This window comes from Oncorhynchus keta, chromosome 33 (genome assembly GCF_023373465.1).
Source record: "Oncorhynchus keta strain PuntledgeMale-10-30-2019 chromosome 33, Oket_V2, whole genome shotgun sequence".
Lineage (NCBI taxonomy): Eukaryota > Metazoa > Chordata > Actinopteri > Salmoniformes > Salmonidae > Oncorhynchus > Oncorhynchus keta.
Window position 1 is genome coordinate 14,327,243 of NC_068453.1, and position 20,183 is coordinate 14,347,425.

A 20,183-nucleotide genomic window follows, 5' to 3' on the forward strand; every position below is an offset into this window, starting at 1 on the left:
TCCATCCACCATTGTTTTAATCTCTTTTCTCATCTCTTTTCTCTTTTTTGTCTCTCAGCTTTCCTTCGTCTTATCCATCTGTAGTCAAGATGTACGGTGGATGTTGTCTTTATACTCCACTGTCGAGGCCTCCATCTGTGAGAGCAGCTGTAAAGTGACATGCAATTTCAGCCTGTTGCAGGATGTTGCAATCCGTGCCAACCGATGAACACAGATTGGTCATTTGCATGTTGGCTTGGAGAGAGCGAGACACACACACACACACACACACACACACACACACACACACACACACACACACACACACACACACACAGTTGCTCAGGTGTCGTTAGTGCTCAGTGATCTGTTCCCTCTCTGGGTGTTTGGTATGAAGCCCATCTGTAGCAGTAAGCATCACCAGATAGTAGTGGACTGTTGACATTAAACAAGGGATTCTTTGTTTGTTTTTATAAACATTTAGGGGTGAACAAATGATTTGCCCTTCTCTACCCTACCCACCACCCACACACTTGTCTATCTCTTTCTTTCCCTCTCTTGCTCTGTCCTTTACACTCTCTTGCCTGGCTTCAAGTGAGCACTCCGCTTTGTTGGCCTGAGCTTGTGCAGTACAGATCTCCCTCTCTCACGCACCTCTACCCTTTGTCACTCTCTGTAATAAAAGTGACCCTTCTCTCTTCTTTGTTGTGAAATTACCTTAGCATTGTCTGTTGGTTGTCAATCAACTCATGTGTCCACTCGTCTCAACACACAGGTACCCCTCTCTCCGAGGTGGACATGGGGCTTCTAATGGAGCGACGCAATTAACATGTGTTTATAGGGTTGAAATAGGATGATGTAACCTCACTTCAACCAGGGCCATTCGTCTCTTCAGAGCGTTGGGATGCTTAACAACTTGCCACGGTAACCAAAGGATTTTAAGCAAGTCCATATTATGCCGTAGGGGTAGATGGGTTGTTCGGTAGAAGGAGACCCCACCCTCTCCACGACTATAGTCCCATTCTCACTCTGCTTAGGCCTAATTATATTCAGATAATTTACGTTGGCTGTCAGTGGTTGGCGTTTTGGAAGCATCGAGGCAGCAACATATTTGACCCTTTATGCACAGCCACACACACAAAACACATCATTTTCAATGCAGAAGTATAGTAATTTTAAGAAATAGTTTCCTTTCTTCAGAGCCCTCACTGAGCCTATGCACAGCTCTTAGAGACAAATTGATCAAAGATGGCCGCCGCTGGCCTTCAATGTGCCTGTTTGTGTGATCTCAGCCCTCATTGGGCTGAGAGGGGCTCTTACAAGGCTACAGAGGGCTCTTACATGGCCACGCTGCAGGGATGTGTGTACAGCACTGTGGGGAGGAACTAGTCTACAGAAGGCTCCGTAATACTACCGTAATTAATCTGAGGGCCAACCAAGCCAAAGCCTTATCTGTGGATATCAAAGGAGACGGAGAGAGTTTCAGATGTTTTGTTCCTCTTTCGGTCTTCCTCCCCGTATCTCTAACTGATGACCGTTCCCTCTCCTCCAGGCCAGTGTGTTCCTAGTCCTTTCCTCTGCCTCTGAGGAATTGAAATGTGCTGCCAGTGGCATTGTTTTACCACCGTTACATGTTTTTATTTAGTTCATGATCACTTTATTTAAATCGACCATGTGATTACGGGTGTGGAAATATCGCTAACCTTGACATCTGAATCAAAGCCTCCCTTACGCCATTATACTGTGTTTTAATTGTATTTTTTTGCCAGAAAGACTGTTTGTTTATTTTGTAAGAATGGCATTGCTAGGCTTTTCTTTCAAAAGATACACCTACGGGAAGGGAAATGTTTATATGGGATGTGGCTAGTTATTTTGGGGTTGTCTGACAGCCTGCCTGACGTTTTCACTTTTCCCCTGGAGGTTTGAGAGCTGGCACTTCTCCCTAGTGTACACTACACTGAACTCTACAGCTGTTTTCTCTCTTCTTTATCTCTCTCTTTATCTCTCACTCACTCTCCTTTGTTCTCCCTACATCTATCCCTCTCTTCGACATTTTCATCCACACACTCCCTCACTCTGGTCTCCTTTGCTCTGTGCTCGTCCTCTAAGGCTCACTCACTCCCTTTTTTCCACATTCCATCTACCATTTCTCTCACTTGCTCTCTGTATTTTTCAGTCTAACAATCCCACCCTCCCTCTTCAGTGTTCTCTCCTGGCAGGCTCTCTCCTCTCTTTTGTCTTTCAACAGGAGGCTGGGTCAGTCAGGCTGTATACTACTGCAGCTGGCTTTACCCCTGTGGAAAGAAACATTTGGACGAACCTACATTAACTTTTTATATAACCCCACATGATCCCACTGAACCCAGATGATTCTTCTAGAGGAACACCGGGCCACCTGAATACACCTCTGTACCACACAGCTTGGTGGACACTGACTCAGCTCAGACCACTCACCAGTCATTGTTTTCATCACCTTGTTATTGCAATGCTACCATGAAAACAGCTGTTAGTAGTGCTCTCATCCAATTGCTTAATATTAAGTTTCTCCTGCCCTCAAAACATAATTAGAACAGGTAGCTAATAGCCGCCCTACTACAGTTTTCTCCACAGGTCGGTTTGTTCCCCCCTTTCATCAGGTCCCACTTCCAGGATGGGCTGACGTCTCCTGCTTCATGTTCACTCCCCAGTGCACCCCTGACAAACTCCCTTCGCCCCTCGCACGGTGTTACAGCAAAATTATATTGCGACATTTGTCAAAACGATCCGAAATATCGTCAAAAATACTATACCGATTATGTAACTATCAATTATTATTATTATTTTCTCCACTTTAAAGCGCCATCTTTCTCTCTCCTAAACAAATGGGGCTGATGATGCCGTTGTCATGGGGAAAGAATGTTGGACAGGTTCCACTGTGGTGAACCCAGCTTAGCAGGGATAAAAGATCTGTTGCAGAAGCTTTTTCCCCCTCCTAAATCCCCCGTCACAAACGTGTGTCATATTTTTCCCTGTGTTTTGTTCAGTACCATCAGTTATTACAGGGTGTGGAAATGCATCTTATGTTGATTAATGGGTTGTTATTTCCTTTGTTTTGTGATGATGATGATGATTATTCGTAGTGTAAACAGTGTTTATGAAGCGGCACCTGTACTCACTCCCTTCCTCAGCTACACCTCCACATTTAGCATAGGTCAATTAGGTGTTGCTGATCCCTATCAGAGGATCACGTTACAGTGATTCACTAAGCTGGGATAACTCAACCTGGCTCAATGAAGGACCCCTGGGAGAGTGATGCATGCGCCTGAATAAAAATGTGTCATCCATACACCTCCTCTTTCCCCCTTCCTTTCTTTTCTCTCGCCTTCTCCTCACCCTCCTCCTCTCCCCTCATCCCACTTAACCCAGGCTCCCATTTCTCTTTCCCTCTGTTTTACCCTTCTCCTCCTGCTCTCTTCTCTCCTTCTCATGGAGAGGACAAAGTAGTGGCTGAGAGAATGACAGAGTGGTGACATCACCGTGCCAGTGTTCTGTCCCTTTACTCGGGCCAATAAGAGTGCTGAATAGGGCCATCAGAGCCAGGCTAATCTGGGCTGTGATACATGACCATTGTGACAACACACACACACACACGGGCTGCCACTGGCAAACAAACTGAAAGCAGATGCACACTCACACCAACGTATTCATGCACACACTGTTCTTCTGTCTCACACACTCCCACACACACATTCGGCCCTGCACATCAAGACCCCTCATGTAAAGATAATTCATGATAATTAAGAGATTACAAGGTGGTGACCCTGCCCCCTACCTAATTATCTTGTTGCCAGGAGACAGATGCTGTGCTGCTATATATAATTGGCCCGTCAGCGTCCAGGTTTGCCTGGTGTAGGCAGTCATTGTAAATAATAGGTTGTTCTTAACTGACTTGCCTAGTTACATTTTTATTTTTATTTCACCTTTATTTAACAAGGTAGGCTAGTTGAGAACAAGTTTTCATTTACAACTGCGACCTGGCCAAGATAAAGCAAAGCAGTGTGACACAAACAACAACACAGAGTTACACATGGAATAAGCAAACACAGTCAATAATACAATAGAAAAAGTCTATATACAGTGTGTGCAAATGAGGTAGGATAACGGAGGTAAGGCAATAAATAGGCCATAGTGGCAAATTAATTATAATATAGCAATTAAATACTGGAGTGCTAGATGTGAAGATGATGAATGTGCAAGTAGAGATACTGGGGTGCAAAGGAGCCAAATAAATAACAGTATGGGGGATGAGGTAGTTGGAATGGGCTATTTACAGATTGGCTATGTGCAGTGATCTGTGAGCTGCTCTGACAGCTGGTGCTTAAAGTCAGCGAGAGAGATATGAGTCTCCAGCTTCAGTGATTTTTGCAATTCGTTCCAGTCATTGGCAGCAGAGAACTGGAAGGAAAGGCAGCCAAAGGAGGAGTTGGATTTGTGTTGTGACCAGTGAAATATACCTGCTGGAGAGCGTGCTATGGGTGGGTGCTGCTATGGTGACCAGTGAGCTTAGATAAGGCGGGGCTTTACCTAGCAAAGACTTATGGATGATCTGGAGCCAGTGGGTTTGGCAACAAATATGAAGCGAGGGACAGCCAACAAGAGCATACATGTCCCAGTGGTGAGTGGTATATGGGGCTTTGGTGACAAAACGGGTGGCACTGTGATAGACTGCATCCAGGTTGTTGAGTAGAGTGTTGGAGGCTATTTTGTAAATGACATCGCCGAAGTTCAGAATCGGTAGGACAGTCAGTTTTACGAGGGTATGATTGGCAGCATGAGTGAAGGATGCTTTGTTGCAAAATAATAGGAAGCCAATTCTAGATTTAATTTTGGATTGGAGATGCTTAATGTGAGTCTGGAAGGAGAGTTTTACAGTCTAACCAGACACCTAGGTATTTGTAGTTGTCCACATATTCAGAAGTCAGAACCGTCCAGAGTACCGATCGCTGCCCGTCCTGCATCACTAAAGGTTCAAAATATATATACATGTTATCTATTTTTTTTCCTGGTGTCACTGTGGCACTGCCAGTCTTGGTTGGGTGGGCTTGTAAGTATGCATTTCCTGGTAAGGTCTTCACCTGTTGTATTCGGCGCATGTGACAAATACAATTTGATTTGATTTCAGCACTGAAGCACTGCCAGTCTTGGTTGGGTGGGTTCAGCGCTGTGGGTGGTGTGGTTGGAGGTTATGGGGTAAGAGTTGTGTGTATGTGTATTGTACAAGATTGCGTCTGAGAAAGTTTGGCTGCATTCACGTGTGTGTGTGTGTGTGTGTGTGTGTGTGTGTGTGTGTGTGTGTGTGTGTGTGTGTGTGTGTGTGTGTGTGTGTGTGTGTGTGTGTGTGTGTCCTGACTAGGCCCTGTGCCCAGCCTGAGCAGGTGCTGGTCTGGTGCGTACGGGAATGTGTTCAGAAGGCCAATGGGGACAGGGACAGCACTGCAGGAGGCAGCAAAGCTAACTTTAACACTGAGCTACTGTTCCTAGCTGGGGAAGTAAAGTATTAGCCAAATAATGAAATGTTAACAGCTTCGTCTTAAAGCTTATCTTTATAATTTTACAACCTGTACATTTCTCTGTCATAATTATCACATTTTGTCCTCAGAATTCATTGTTCCTACTTTGTCATATCACAGGCTTCATTCGTTGAGGATAGTGGCATAATGTATTCAGGAGACACTCCGATATGGAGAAGCTTTTTTGAAGTTAGTCTAAAAGCCCATGGGATTGTCTGTCATGATGGGCCCAACTGCAGAATGCCACATCTATCCATTCATAGTGCCGGCTCCCGTCTCTGTCAGGGCTGGGTGACGATCGGGACAGACTGTGTTGTCAACCATCCTCAAAGCAATTCTGTCTGCTACGATCCCACAGAGCTGATTCAAACCAATGACGCACCCATCCATGCATGCATGCATATACAGCCATGTGCACACACACACACACACACACACACACACACACACACACACACACACACACACACTATGGCTACAGCCACATCTGACGGACACCAACTCTTTCATGGCAACAAAGCCTCATTCTCTGTGGCTGCCATTCCCAGCTGCATGTATTGTCTACTATAGTCTCCCTCAGTATAGCACGTATGAACACCCTGCAGCCCAGCCTGCTGAACACAACGCATGCATTATACATCACCGCCTGGAGCTACACTGTGTGTGTATGTGTCTGCGTATTGATGAGTGCGTATGAGACTTTCTGATTGTGTAGATGAGCTGATTGCTGCTGTAATTGGCCTGTCTTTTTTTGTGCTGATGCTGGAGGGGGAGTTGGGGTCTCCCTCCTAATGAGTGAGAACACGTGGGTGTGTCATTCTCTGGGGGGATTTTAGCTGGTAAAAGGGGTGCAATAATTGGTCTCTGCTTTCAATCATCACACAGTCAACTGGAGCCACAGAGGACTAGATTGGGAATGATGGGTGGGGTTTAGTTTATGGATGGAAATAATTACGGCAAATTATAATGTAATGGAGGGAGAATGGCGCTGGCTGCCTTTGATAGGCCATGAAATGAATGAGCACACTGAATAGAATCCCATTACTTCATACCCTGTCAATAGAATTCAGCTCATCACAATTACCCCGCTAGATAGATGAGAAAATGACACTCAGAAATGCCTGAAAAAAGGGAGGCTACATGTCTTGTGTTTTTTAAAGGTGTTGCCACTTATGAGATGGTAATCTGTGTGCTCCTCTGCGCTGCTCCATCCAAGTCCTTGATTTGTGGTCGGCTCACTTTGTCTGTTAGGTGTTCTGGTCTGGATCAGACGACGGCTGTCGCGGTAACCGTATTACCGCCGCACCAGCAGTCACGAGTCATGACCACAGTCAAATTCCCTGTGACCGTTGGTCACGGTAATCCCAATCCAAAACAAATTAATGGCATTGATGGGTAGCCTACCAAACTGGCTAACGGCCCTCGTTAATGGCCTGGTACCAAGCGCTCTAGTGTTCCTATAATCACTCTCTAAACACTTCATGATTGAATTTGAATAATCTGAATGGTCTGAATGAGGACAAATGGTGATGGGAGTTTGAGGTCCCGTACCAAAAGGCAAAGAGCAAGCAGCTGTAGGCGATTAGGGCGTAGAGGCCCTGTGTGTTGTGTGTGTGTGTGTAGCACACAGGATGGAGGGAGAGAGCAACTCGCAACAGACTAACTTCTTGCTAGTTATTTATCATCCCATCTGATTACAGAGTACCTGTCTGGACTGAATCAAACCGAGAGAAGTTAGCTATCGAGGCTAATTGAGGCGAGCCATCAGAGCGCATGCCTTATTTACTGACTTATTAGTCACACCATGCGGTACTTAAGTTTTTCTATGTGATCTGAGGCCCTCCCAGGTTTGTAGGCCTATCACAACTAAATAAATGATTTCATTGTGACGGTGAATTCTATATAAAATGGATTTCTTTGACTTTTTAAAATGGAGATGTTCCAAAGGCACACTAAACATGTTTGTTAATTAACGGTCAATTACTGCGTACCCTGGGTCGGGCTGCTTTTGACCACTGGCTGTCATTTCCCAAAATAACACATCGTACACATACAGAGTTGGAGACTTGGTTCTGACAACCAGGGCATTGGTTTTGGCTTGAGTTGACTGGTCAGAGCTCAAATGGTGCTAGGATTTCAATGTGTTGTCCCACGTCTCTCTTTTTGTACTCCTGAATTCTACATCTATGCATCTCTGTTACACATTCCAGTGTAGTAGATTATCATGATTGTATTATATGATACCAGCGTAGCTCCATTGTTGTGTGCTATACAGAGACCAAGCACAGCCTGTCCCTAGGAATGTTGTGAAACGTACACTGTCCTTATCTGCCCCCTTTGACCTCCCACCTCTGAACTTCAGTGAACCTGTCACACTGACAGCAGGGGGAACACCACGATGAATCTCATGTTTTTTCCCTTCTTATCGCTCAAAGGTCACACTGTCTCTTATTATCCTCCCCCTTTCCTACTGTGTGTGTGTAAAGATGAGAAATTGCTATCTTTTTCATTGCTCATCCTTTCTCAAAGGCCATTTCTCTATCTCCCATAGCTCAGGATGCACTTCATTAAACAGTAGCAATCTTCCTCCTCAGCTGGTTGCTCTTTGAGGTAGCAAGTTCCAACAGACACACACACACACACACAAACACACTTTTACGGTTATTGTTTTACAGGCTTTGTGCTGTGATGTAATGGTCTCCCAGGCAAAATCGCCTAGTTTTATGGACCATAGTGAGATCTGATGAATACTGCCCAACCCTGGATCCAAGAGGTTGATGAACTGCCTGACATTAAAGAGATGGACAGCTATAGACTGCCAACCACTACAGTATAATAGCCAGTAAGATCACTTTCAGTGACATAAAGGTATAGTGGAAAACAAGGTGGCACAACAGGAAAAACACTGGTTAACAGCTGTGACTCAATCAGCACTGTGTCCTTTGTGTCAGAGAGTGGAAGGACAAAGGGGAGCTTGAGAGAAAGAACAAGAAGATATGAGAGAGAGAAGTCTCGAGCTATTGCTCGCCTGAGGTTGAGTGTATCATGATAAGCTGTAGACCACACTACCTAATGAGAGAGTTCTTCGTAGCGGTTTACATTCCACCTCAATCCGAGGTTGGCACTAAGAGAGCATTGAATGAGGTGTATTCTGCAATAAGCAAACAAGAAAACTCTCACCCAGAGGTGGCGCTCATAGTAGCTGGGGACTTTAATCCTGGGAAATTTTAAATCAGTTTCACCAAATTCCTATCAGCATGTTAAATTGGGGCTGCAGGGTAGCCGAATGGTTAGAGCGTTGGACTAGTAACCGGAAGGTTGCAAGTGCAAATCCCCGAGCTGACAAGGTACAAATCTGTTGTTCTGCCCCTGAACAGGCAGTTAACCCACTGTTCCTAGGCCATCATTGAAAATAAGAATTTGTTCTTAACTGACTTGCCTAGTGAAATAAAGGTTAAACTTTTTTATTTTTTATGTGCAACCAGAGGGAAAAGAACTCTGGACCACCTATACTCCACACACAGAGATGCATACAAAGCTCTCCCTCGCCTTCCATTTGGCACCAATTCCACAATTCTATCCTCCTAATTCCTGCTTACAAGCAAAAATTAAAGCAGGAAGCACCAGTGACAAGATCAATAACAAAACTGGTCACATGAAGCAGATGCTAAGCTACAGGACTGTTTTTGTACTACACCGGCTCTGACGCTCCTCGAATGTGGCAGGGCTTGCAAACCATTACAGACTACAAAGGGAAGCACAGCCGAGAGCTGCCCAGTGACACGAGCCTACCAGACGAGTTGAACTACTTTTATGCACGCTTCGAGGCAAATAACACTGAAACATGCATGAGAGCACCAGCTGTATCAGATGACTGTGTGATCACGCTCTCCACAGCTGATGTGAGTAAGACCTTTAAACAGGTCAACATTCACAAGGTCGCAGGGCCAGACTACCAGGGTGTGTAGTGCGAGCATGCGATGACCAACTAGCAAGTGTCTTCAAATGCATTTTCAACCTCTCCCTGTCTGAGTCTGTAATACCAACATGTTTTAAGCAGACCACCATAGTGCCTGTACCCAAGAACACTAAGGTAACCTGCCTAAATGACTACCAACCCGTAGCACTCACGTCTGTAGCCATGAAATGCTTTGTAAGGCTGGTCATGGCTCACATCAACACCATCATCCCAGAATCCCTAGACCCACTCCAATTTGCATACCGCCCAAACAGATCCACAGATGATGCAATCTCTATTGCACTCCACACTGCCCTTTCCCACCTGGACAAAAGGAACACCTATGTGAGAATGCTATTCATTGACTACAGCTCAGCGATCAACACCATAGTAGCCTCAAAGCTCATCAATAATCTTAGTACCCTGGGACTAAACACCTCCCTCTGCAACTGGATCCTGTACTTCCTGACGGGTCGCCCCCTAATGGTAAGGGTAGTTAACAACACATCCGCCACATTGATCCTCAACACGGGCCCCTCGGGTGCGTGCTCAGCCCCCTCCTGTACTCCTTGTTCACTCAAGACTGCACTGCCAGGCACAACTCCAACACCACCATTAAATTTGCTGATGACACAACAGTGGTAGACCTGATCACCGACAACATCGAGCCAGCCTATAGGGAGGTGATCAGAGACCTGACCGTGTGGTGCCAGGACACCAACCTCTCCCTCAATGTGATCAAGACAAAGGAGATGATTGTGGACTACAGGAACGAGCATGCCCCCATTGTCATCGACAGGGCTGCAGTGGAGCAGGTTGAGAGCCTCAAGTTCCTTGGTGTCCACATCACCAACAAGCTAACATGGTCCAAGCACACCAAGACAGTCGTGAAGCGGGCATGACAAAACCTGCCTCCCCTCAGGAGACTGAAATTATTTGGCATGGGTCCTCAGATCCTCAAGTTTCTACAGCTGCACCACCGAGAGCATCCTAAGTGGTTGCATCACTGCCTGGTATGGCAACTGTTTGGACTCTCTGGAGCCAAGCTCCTGCCATCCAAGACCTCTATACCAGGCGGTGTCAGGGGATGACCCTAAAAATTGTCAGACTCCAGCCACCCTAGTCATACTCTGTTCTTTCTGCTACCACACGGCAAGTGGTACCGGAGCGCCAAGTCTAGGTCCGAGATGCATCTAAACAGCTTCTACCCCCAAGCCATAAGAACCCTGAACATTTTGTCAAATGGCTACCCAGACTACTTGCATTGTCCCTCCCCCCCTCCTCCTCTCCACACCACTCACTCTCTGTTGTCATCTATGCATAGTCCCTTTAATTAACTCTACCTACATGTACATACTACCTAAACTAACCGGTGCCCCCGCACATTGACTCTACCAACACCCCCACGTATATAGTTTTTACTTTTATCTCTTATTCTTATCCATATTTTTTTGAAAAGGAACTTGTTTATTGGCTCGTAAGTAAGCATTTCACTGGAAGGTCTACACCTGTTGTATTCTGCGCATGTGACTAATAATATTTGATGAGGGGGGGATATGGTGGTGGCAGCATCATGGTTTGGGCCTGGTTTGGGCCTGCTTTTCTTCAGCAGGGACAGGGAAGATGGTTAAAATTGATGGGAAGATGGATGGAACTTTTTGCAACAAAAACGTACAAAAGGCTCACCATTCTGGTGGTGGCAAGAAAAGCTGATGGAGTGGATGGAGCAAAAGACCATTCTGAGAAAAGCTGATGGACGGAAAAGATTTGTCTGCCAACAAGACAATGATCCAAAACATAAAGCAAAATCTACAATGGAATGGTTCAAAAATAAACATATCCAGGTGTTAGAATGGCCAAGTCAAAGTCCAGACCTGAATCCAATCGAGAATCTGTGGAAAGAACTGAAAATTGCTGTTCACAAATGCTCTCCATCCAACCTCACTGAGCTCGAGCTGTTTTGCAAGGAGGAATGGGAAAAAATGTCAGTCTCTTGATGTGCAAAACTGATAGACATATCCCAAGCGACTTACAGCTGTCATCGCAGCAAAAGGTGGCGCTACAAAGTATTAACTTAAGGGGGCTGAATAATTTTGCACGCCCAATTTTTCAGTTTTCGATTTGTTAAAAAAGTTTTAAATATCCAATAAATGTCGTTCCACTTCATGATTGTGTCCCACTTGTTGTTGATTCTTCACAAAAAAATACAGTTTTATATCTTTATGTTTGAAGCCTGAAATGTGGCAAAAGGTTGCAAAGTTCAAGGGGGCCGAATACTTTCGCAAGGCACTGTATATTTATTTGTTGCTGCTCGACTAAAACAATCTCGGTCGACCCAACAGCCTAAGGACAAAACATTCGACCAGTCAACTAATTGGGTTCAGCCCTAGTGTGTGCTATTTTGCATTATAGTGATGCCATCATCCATGATTGTGTGAGGACTTTGCCAAAGCTTGGTCCATACTCTCCAAGTGGCTTTGCCTCCAATTGGTGGAAACACTCCTCTGCAGAGAGAATTAACATAGTATTAAACCCCACTACGTCCACCACCACTCAATACACCATTACAATGGCTGATGGCTGTTGATATACCCTATTGTTCCTTTTGTGCTTAAAGCTGATGTTGTATTGGTGCTTTACAGGATATTGTAGTCAGATCATTCAGTTCTACCATTGGAATGAGTTGGTCCAGTCTATTCTATTAGTGTTTATGGCACCAATAATGAGTGGTATCATTTCAGACCAGTGTGTATTGATTTAGCCTTGGTTTTCATTGAGCCTGGTCTCCCAGTAGAATTGCATTAGGACCCCGCAACCCATTCCAGCCCAATGAGTAATCAGCTTAATACTGCTGCACATTGATCCTCATGCAATTTCTAATCATTACAATCACTCACGACTAGCTTTGTATTTGGGACAACAGATCCATTTTGTGTGTGTGCACGTTTCTGCAAGTGTGTATGCATGTGAGGGTGGATCTCTGTGTACGTTTCTGTGAGTATGGATCTGTGTGTACAGTGCCTTGCAAAAGTATTCACCCCCTTTGCTATGAATCCCCTAAATAAGATCTGGTGCAACCAATTACCTTCAGAAGTCACATAATTAGTTAGATTGCACACAGGTGGACTTTATTTAAATGTCACATGATCTCATGTGCACCAATACACCTGTTCTGAAAGGCCCCAGAGTCTGCAACACCACTAAGCAAAGGGCACCACCAAGCAAGAAGCACTATGAAGACCAAGGGGCTCTCCAAACAGGTCAAACAGAGAAGTACAGATCAGGGTTGGGTTATAAAAAAATATCCGAAACTTTGAACATCCCACGGAGCACCCTTAAATCCATTATTAAAACATTGAAAGAATTTGGCACCACAACATACCTGCCAAGAGAGGGCCGCCCACCAACACTCATGGACCAGTCAAGGAGGGCATTAATCAGAGAGGCAACAAAGAGAACAAAGATGACCCTGAAGGAGCTGCAAAGCTCCACAGCAGAGATTGGAGTATCTGTCCATAGGAACACTTTAAGTACACTCCAAAGAGCTGGGCTTTACGGAAGAGTGGTGAGAAAAAAGCCATTGCTTAAAGAAAAAAAAGAAGCACCAACAAATACTGGTGTTTGCCAAAAGGCACCTGGGAGACTCCCCAAACAAATTGAAGGTACTCTGGCCATATGAGACTAAAATTGAGCTTTTTGGCCATCAAGAAAAATGCTATGTGTGACGCAAACCCAAAACCTCTCATCACCCCGAGAATACCATCCCCACAGTGAAGCATGGAGGTGGCAGCATCATGCTGTGGGAATGTTTTTCATCGGCAGGGACTGGGAAACTGGTCAAAATTGAAGGAATGATGGATGGAGCTAAATACAGGGAAATTCTTGAGGGAAACCTGTTTCAGTCTTCCAGAGATTTGAGACTGGGACTGAGGTTTACCTTCCAGCAGGACTATGACCCTAAGTATACTGCTAATGCAACACTCAAATTGTTTAAGGGGAAACATTTGAATGTCTTGGAATGGCCTTGTCAAAGCCCAGACCTCAATCCAATCGAGAATCTGTGGTATGACTTACACCAGCTGAACCCATCCAACTTGAAGGAGCTGGATCTGTTTTGCCTTGAAGAATGGGCAAAAATCTCAGTGGCTAGATGTGCCAAGCTTATAGAGACATACCCCAAGAGACTTGCAGCTGTAATTGCTGCAAAAGGTGGCTCTACAAAGTATCGACTTTGGGAAGTGAATAGTTATGCATTCTCAAGTTCAGTTTTTTTTGTCTTATTTCTTGTTTGTTTCACCAGAAAAAATATTTTACATCTTGAAAGCATGTTGTGTAAATATAATAATACAACCCCTCCCCCCCAAAAAATACATTTTAATTCCATGTTGTAAGGCAACAAAATAGGAAAAATGCCAAAGGGGTGATTACTTTCGCAAGCCACTGTATATGTGTTTATATTTCTGTCTGTGTGTGTGTGTGTGTGTGTGTCTGTGTGTGTGTGTGTGTGTGTGTGTGTGCGCGCGCGCTACCGTTCAAATAAAATGTCCTTGTTTTTGAAAGAAAAGCACTTTTTTTTGTCCAATTTTAAAATAACATCAAATTGATCAGAAATACAGTGTAGACATTAAAACTGACCTTATTTAGACTAGTTGAGTATCTGGAGCATCAGAATTTGTGGGTTCAATTACAGGCCAGAAACGAAGACCTTTCTTCTGAAACTCGTCAGTCTATCCTTGTTCTGAGAAATGAAGTGTCTCTGTGTGTGTGTGTACGTTACTGTGCATGTGGATCTCTGTATGCGTGTACATTTCTGTGAGTGTGGATCTCTGTATGCGTGTACATTTAACTATGCCACTTTGTTTACTTTGTCTACATACTCATCTCATATGTATATACTGTACTCGATACCATCTACTGTATGCTGCTCTGTACCATCACTCATTCATATATCCTTATGTACATATTCTTTATCCCCTTACACTGTGTATAAGACAGTAGTTTTGGAATTGTTAGTTAGATTACTTGTTGGTTATCACTGCATTGTCGGAACTAGAAGCACAAGCATTTCGCTACACTCGCATTAACATCTGCTAACCTTGTGTATGTGACAAATAGAATTTGATTAGATTTTTTTTTTTTCTGTGAGTGTGGATCTCTGTGTGTATGTTTCTGTGAGTGCATGCATGAGCCCTGCATCAGGTAATACCAGTGTGGTTTTGGCAAGATGAATTGCCGTGAGAACAGGGAGATAAGAGAGAGCTGCCTTGTACCGCCACTGGTCTACACACTGCATCTGTAATGGAGAGACTGTCATGGACAGAGAGAGAGAGATGGAGTGATATAGATTATGAGATAAGGCAGGGGTTGGCATTGGGCCTCACGTGTTGCACAGGATGTTGTGTGTGTGTGTGTGTGTGTGTGTGTGTGTGTGTGTGTGTGTGTGTGTTTCTCACAGTGTGTTTGTGTGCCTATGACGACTCTTATCTTCTCTTATCCCAGTTCATCAGGGTCATTCAATATAAACCATCTTCCAGTTCAGTTACAACAGACATATCAAAACAACCGATTTGAAGCTGTTTGCAAAGCAGATTCATGACAGTTTAGTCCGTAAATAGAGACGGGGATAAAGAATGTGTCTGCAGCAGAGAAGGACAAGGACATAGAGGGGGAGAGGGAGGGAGGGAGGGAGAGATTGCAGCCTACAAATAGGATGCGTGCTATGGCATTATATAACATAGATATAGAGGGGCCTTCCTGTATGCGTACATTCTGTAGTGTGTGTGTGTGTGTGTGTGTGTGATCTCCATGTGAGTGTTGCAGAGTCAGGGTTGGAGTAATGATGGTGACTGCTGTAATGCCTTGACAGAGCCCTATGCTGCTGTATGGTTCAGCAAGTGCTAACCTCAATGTCTACCCCTCTCTGGCAGAGAGTGAGACGCTGTGTCATACTCGCCATAATGACCCTTCAGTCTCCTCTGCTTGTGTGTTTGTGGAGCTCTGTTTTCAGGGGAGATCCCATAAGTGAGAGACCAAACACACACACACACACTGGTGGCTCTGCTCTGATCATTCACCTGGTTAGACATGAGAGACAGTCAGAGTTCTGTGGCTTAGACAGTCAGTCGTCTGGGAGAGCTTTAATGACTTAGCTAGGGCTTTTAATCAACAAACCAATGACTCGGCTTGGAACAGGAGAGACTGGGCTGTGCAGTGTGCATGCATGATTTAGGCATATTTGGATTTGATAGTGTGAGATTCAAGATGATGTCGTTTCCTGCTTGAGAGTGTATGCACACTGAGTATACCAAACAGGAACACCTTCTTAATATTGAGTTGGTCCCCCCCCCTTGCCCTCAGAACAGCCTCAATTCGTTGCGGCATGGACTCTACAAGGTTCCCGAAAGTGTTCCACAGGGATGCTGGCCCTGCTGACTCCAATGCTTCCCACAGTTGTGTCAAGTTGACTGGAAGTCCTTAAGGTAGTGAACCATGAAAAAACGTGAAAAATCCAGCAACGTTGCAGTTCTTGACAAGAAACCTATGCGCCTGGCACCTACTACCATACCCTGTTCAAAGGCACTGAATGGCACACATACACACTCCATGTCTCTTGTATCGAGGCTTAGAAATCCTTCTTTAACCTGTCTCCTCCCCTTCATCTACACTGATGGAAGTGGATTTAACAAGTGACATCAATAAGGTATCAAAGCTTTCACCTGGTCAGTCTGTCATGGATTTTTCTTAATGTTCTGTATACTCGGTGTATCACTGGAAATTACTCAGGAAATATACAGGAAACATATTTTATCGTGGTGTTTGGTTGACGCTGTGAGTGCTGCTACACAGCAGGCATTGGGCTGATGGATACTAAAGGTGTTTGTGCAGGCTGCCTCTGCTTTGATGCCAGGGAATGTCATCCTAATGACATGGTCCAGTCTGCAGCCTGCAGCCGGACAGCCTGCTGCTCACTAACTAGCCATAAGCCACTGCACCCTCTGCGCCATCATACGTCACAGTCACTGAAATATGCTAATGCAATTTCTCTCTGTCCCCAATACTCACCGGGCCTCTCCAGCTTGTCTCTTCTTCTTCACCACCACTGATACATGTAAGATCTGGATAGATTGATCTTGCTTATACCTATCAGATGTTCTGTGATCAGTGGTCGTGAAGGAAAGGAAGCTGTTTGAGACGATTGGGACTTGCCATGTTTTTTTTTGTGTTTTTTGCCACGATGTCATGTTCTGTTTTGATGTGTCCGACTACGTTTCATGTTCATTCATCGTGCTTTAATCATTGATTCATTTTGCTTTTGTGTGCTTTTATTTTTTTTGCGTTTGGTTTGACATGGGCTGTTTTTTTGTTTGTTTCCTCTGTCCCTTTTCTGCATGTGCCTCCACCATAGCTTTGTACCAATGGCTAGAGGCTGACCGCCAAGGCAGGGACCCCGATACAGCAGCCGCAGGTAAACTCCACCAACTGTTTCCCGTCTAGAGGTGTACAACTCTCTCTCCCTTCAGATACTAACTTGTATGGTGTCTCCTCTCTTCCTTCATCTCTCCCTCCTCCTTATTAAAACCCTTCCTTACTGAAACGTAGACCTCTACCCCACCACTCTCTATTTAATTGGGTCCATCATATCTCCCTTGCCTCCATTGTCCACTCTTTCTCCCCCCTCCTTCTCTCGTATCTATCTTTCCATATCTCTCTCTGTCTCTCTGTCTCTCTCGGTCGACCCTTCCCCAGTCGTGGTATGTGGGTCAGGTTCTCAGATCTTGTTGTTCCAAATCAGTCACTCTCCTCTGAAGCAGGCTATTTAACTTCATCCTCCTCATCCTCCTTCTTTCTCTACTGAAAGTGTTTTACCAGGCTATTTCTCTCTTCTTCACTCACTGATTTTGATAGTGGAGGTTTAGCTTTCTTCTCTTTCTCTCTCGCGCTCGCTCTCTCTCTCTCTTTTTCTTTCTTATTTCACATGTGTCCTGGTTTAACTTTGACAGACAGCGTGAGTAAGAGGGCGGGAGAGAATGAGTAAGAGAGAGCGAGTCATTACAGAGGAAAGAGGCTTCTGCTCGCTCTGTCCTGTCCACTCCTGTTTGTCTCAGCAAAAGGCCTTAAGAGAGTTTAGGCATCCTTCACTTGCCAGCTCAGATCACTGCACCTCCACACAGGCACTGAAACCAAGAGCTAACCCACTGGCACTGCAACCCACAAGGCACCTAGGCAAGAGATGGCAGGATTGTGTGTTTTGAGACAGAGCAATAGAGATACAGAGACAATATAAGAGTGCAGAGTGCTTAACAGCAGCTGAACATCTAGGCATTGTGTTTACATGCAAAAGACATGCCATCTGTTTAGCACTGGAAATCTGGAAAGTCTAGTGTTGGAAATTGGAAACACACACCCACACACACACAGACAGACATCCCTCTAGAGGACAGAGGTTATCCAGCTGTGACCTTTGTTTTTTTCTCTACATGACATGACAGAGTGGTTGAGTTTACCAACTTCCCTTCGCATTATTCATTCATCCAATTTGTAAGTCGCTCTGGATAAGAGCGTCTGCTAAATGACTTAAATGTAAATGTAATTCATCTCTTCACACACACACACACACACACACACACACACACACACACACACACACACACACACACACACACACACACACACACACACACACACACACACACACACACACACACACACACACACACAATAATGCCTAAAGCGTTAACCAAATCCCTAGCTCTTGTCAGCCATGAATATCCATCAAAGCAGTGCAGGTTAAGGCTTGTCTAACATCTCTACTCTTCTATCTCCTTACATTAACCTCGCTGTGTGTCCCCATCTTGCCCCATTGATCCCCCAACACTCCAGTTTTCCAGCTTTCTCCCCTGCTGCTGTCTGGCTCCCTGCCACTGGTTCTTTCTGCTGCCCCTTGCTTGTGTTTGACCTCTCTGACTCCTGCTGCTGGTTTATGCCCTGCAATCATCCTCACAACATCTCACCCTTTGACTGGGCATGCGTGCAACCTCCTCCTAACGCTCTTTTGATCTAAAGAGGTTTGATTTCCTACCAGTTCCAGCCCTCGCACTTCGGTGACAAACTGTTTGTGTGTGTGTGTATGTAATTTTATTGTTTACTAGTATAGGAGAAGCTTGCCATGGTAACTGTCCATGAGATTGTTCCACTACTACAGCAAACTAAATCAACAACATGTACATCTTGTGTTGGAAACACTGTAACCTTCCAACTGTTCTTACTGATGATGATAGCGGCAGGGTAGCCTAGTGGTTAGAGCATTGGACTCGTAACCGAAAGGTTGCAAGTTCAAACCCCCGAGCTGACAAGGTACAAATCTGTCGTTCTGCCCTGAACAGGCAGTTAACCCACTGTTCCCAGGCCTTCATTGAAAATAAGAATTTTTCTTAACTGACTTGCCTGGTTAAATAAAGGTAAAAAAAAAAAAAAATAGACTTCATCTTACTATCTCTGCAAAACGCACTACATTGATCTGAGATAGTTGCATTCGCCATGAAACGATCATTGTGTCACGTTGCAAACAATCACTCTGCTCCTCCCTCCGTTCTCATCTTTCCACGACCCTCTGACCTCACTCGCATCATCAAAAGGTGCGGAAACGGTCATCATGATCGATACGACCCCGGCCCATCTAACGGTTCTTTTCACTTATCTAAAATCAATGGGTATTCGTCTCCCTGTTGTTGCTGTAGTATTGGAGACCTGGTTACCCACAGTTGAATAACTAGTGTGCCTGGATTAGCACTAAGATTTAATGATTGAATTAATATTAATACCATTTAAATGTAATGTTTTTTTGCATTGGATATATTTACCATATCATATGGTGACAGAAACATAAATATTTTTACCTCATCATAAGTAGATATCATTGAAAATGATTAAATCCTTCCAATATAAAAAAAACAATTTAGCTACAAATTCAACTTTAATTAAAGGAGTTGACTCTTCACATGGGATGATTTCACTGAACAACAGAAGAAAGGGAATATTGAATGATCCCCAAAGATCCATCGCATCTCCCAAAAATGTTTTCAACATGCATCTTAAAATGCTAGTCTAGAAACTAAAGTTTTGGTTGTCTTCCTCTCAGGCTTCCATGTCTTCTACCTGGAACTTATCAATGTCCACCTCGTGAACATCAGACTCTGAGGCCTCATCTTTTTTTCAATGTATTTAATATCTGAAACATACAATATACTTGCAGTGAAGCCACTCAACAACTACACCATACCAGTCATCCAACAGACTTCCATTCAGAGTGACACACAGAAGCATCCAGGGTCAACACCCTGCTCAAGGGCACGTTGACAGATCTCCCACCACAGTCTCACGTATGATTTTGCACAGTATTTGCAAATGTACACAGTTTTTCCTTCTACATTTGCTGCAGTGAAATATCTCCACACATCAGATAGTGCCCGTGGCATTTGCCTGTACAAAAAAAAAAAAAAACGAGTTAAAAAAAAACTAAATACAATTCCATGTACAGATGAATAGTTAAGCACTTAGATTAAATAACTCCTTTGTAAGATACAGTTGAAGTTGGAAGTTTACTTACACTTAGATTGGAGTCATTAAAACTTGTTTTTCAGCAACTCCAAAAATGTCTTCTTCACTATAGTTTTGGCAAGCCGGTTAGGACATGTACT

At 44.4% G+C, this 20,183-nt stretch overlaps 1 protein-coding gene across 14 annotated transcripts in view; it reads left to right on the plus strand.

Moving 5' to 3' along the window:
- Positions 1-20,183, plus strand: part of LOC118366259 (DENN domain-containing protein 5B-like) — a 146,119-nt gene that overhangs the window by 86,662 nt on the left and 39,274 nt on the right. For 10 of the 14 annotated variants that reach the window (XR_008089022.1, XR_008089024.1, XM_052492028.1 and 7 more), the window contains one exon: positions 16,892-16,951. The exons of the other annotated variants lie outside the window; for them this stretch is intronic. Coding sequence is in view for 8 of the 10 variants with exons in the window: in XM_052492028.1 (XP_052347988.1) it covers positions 16,892-16,951 (60 nt within the window). In the remaining 2 variants the exon portion in view is untranslated. The remainder of the gene's footprint in view (positions 1-16,891; positions 16,952-20,183) is intronic. 14 annotated transcript variants of the gene reach the window in all.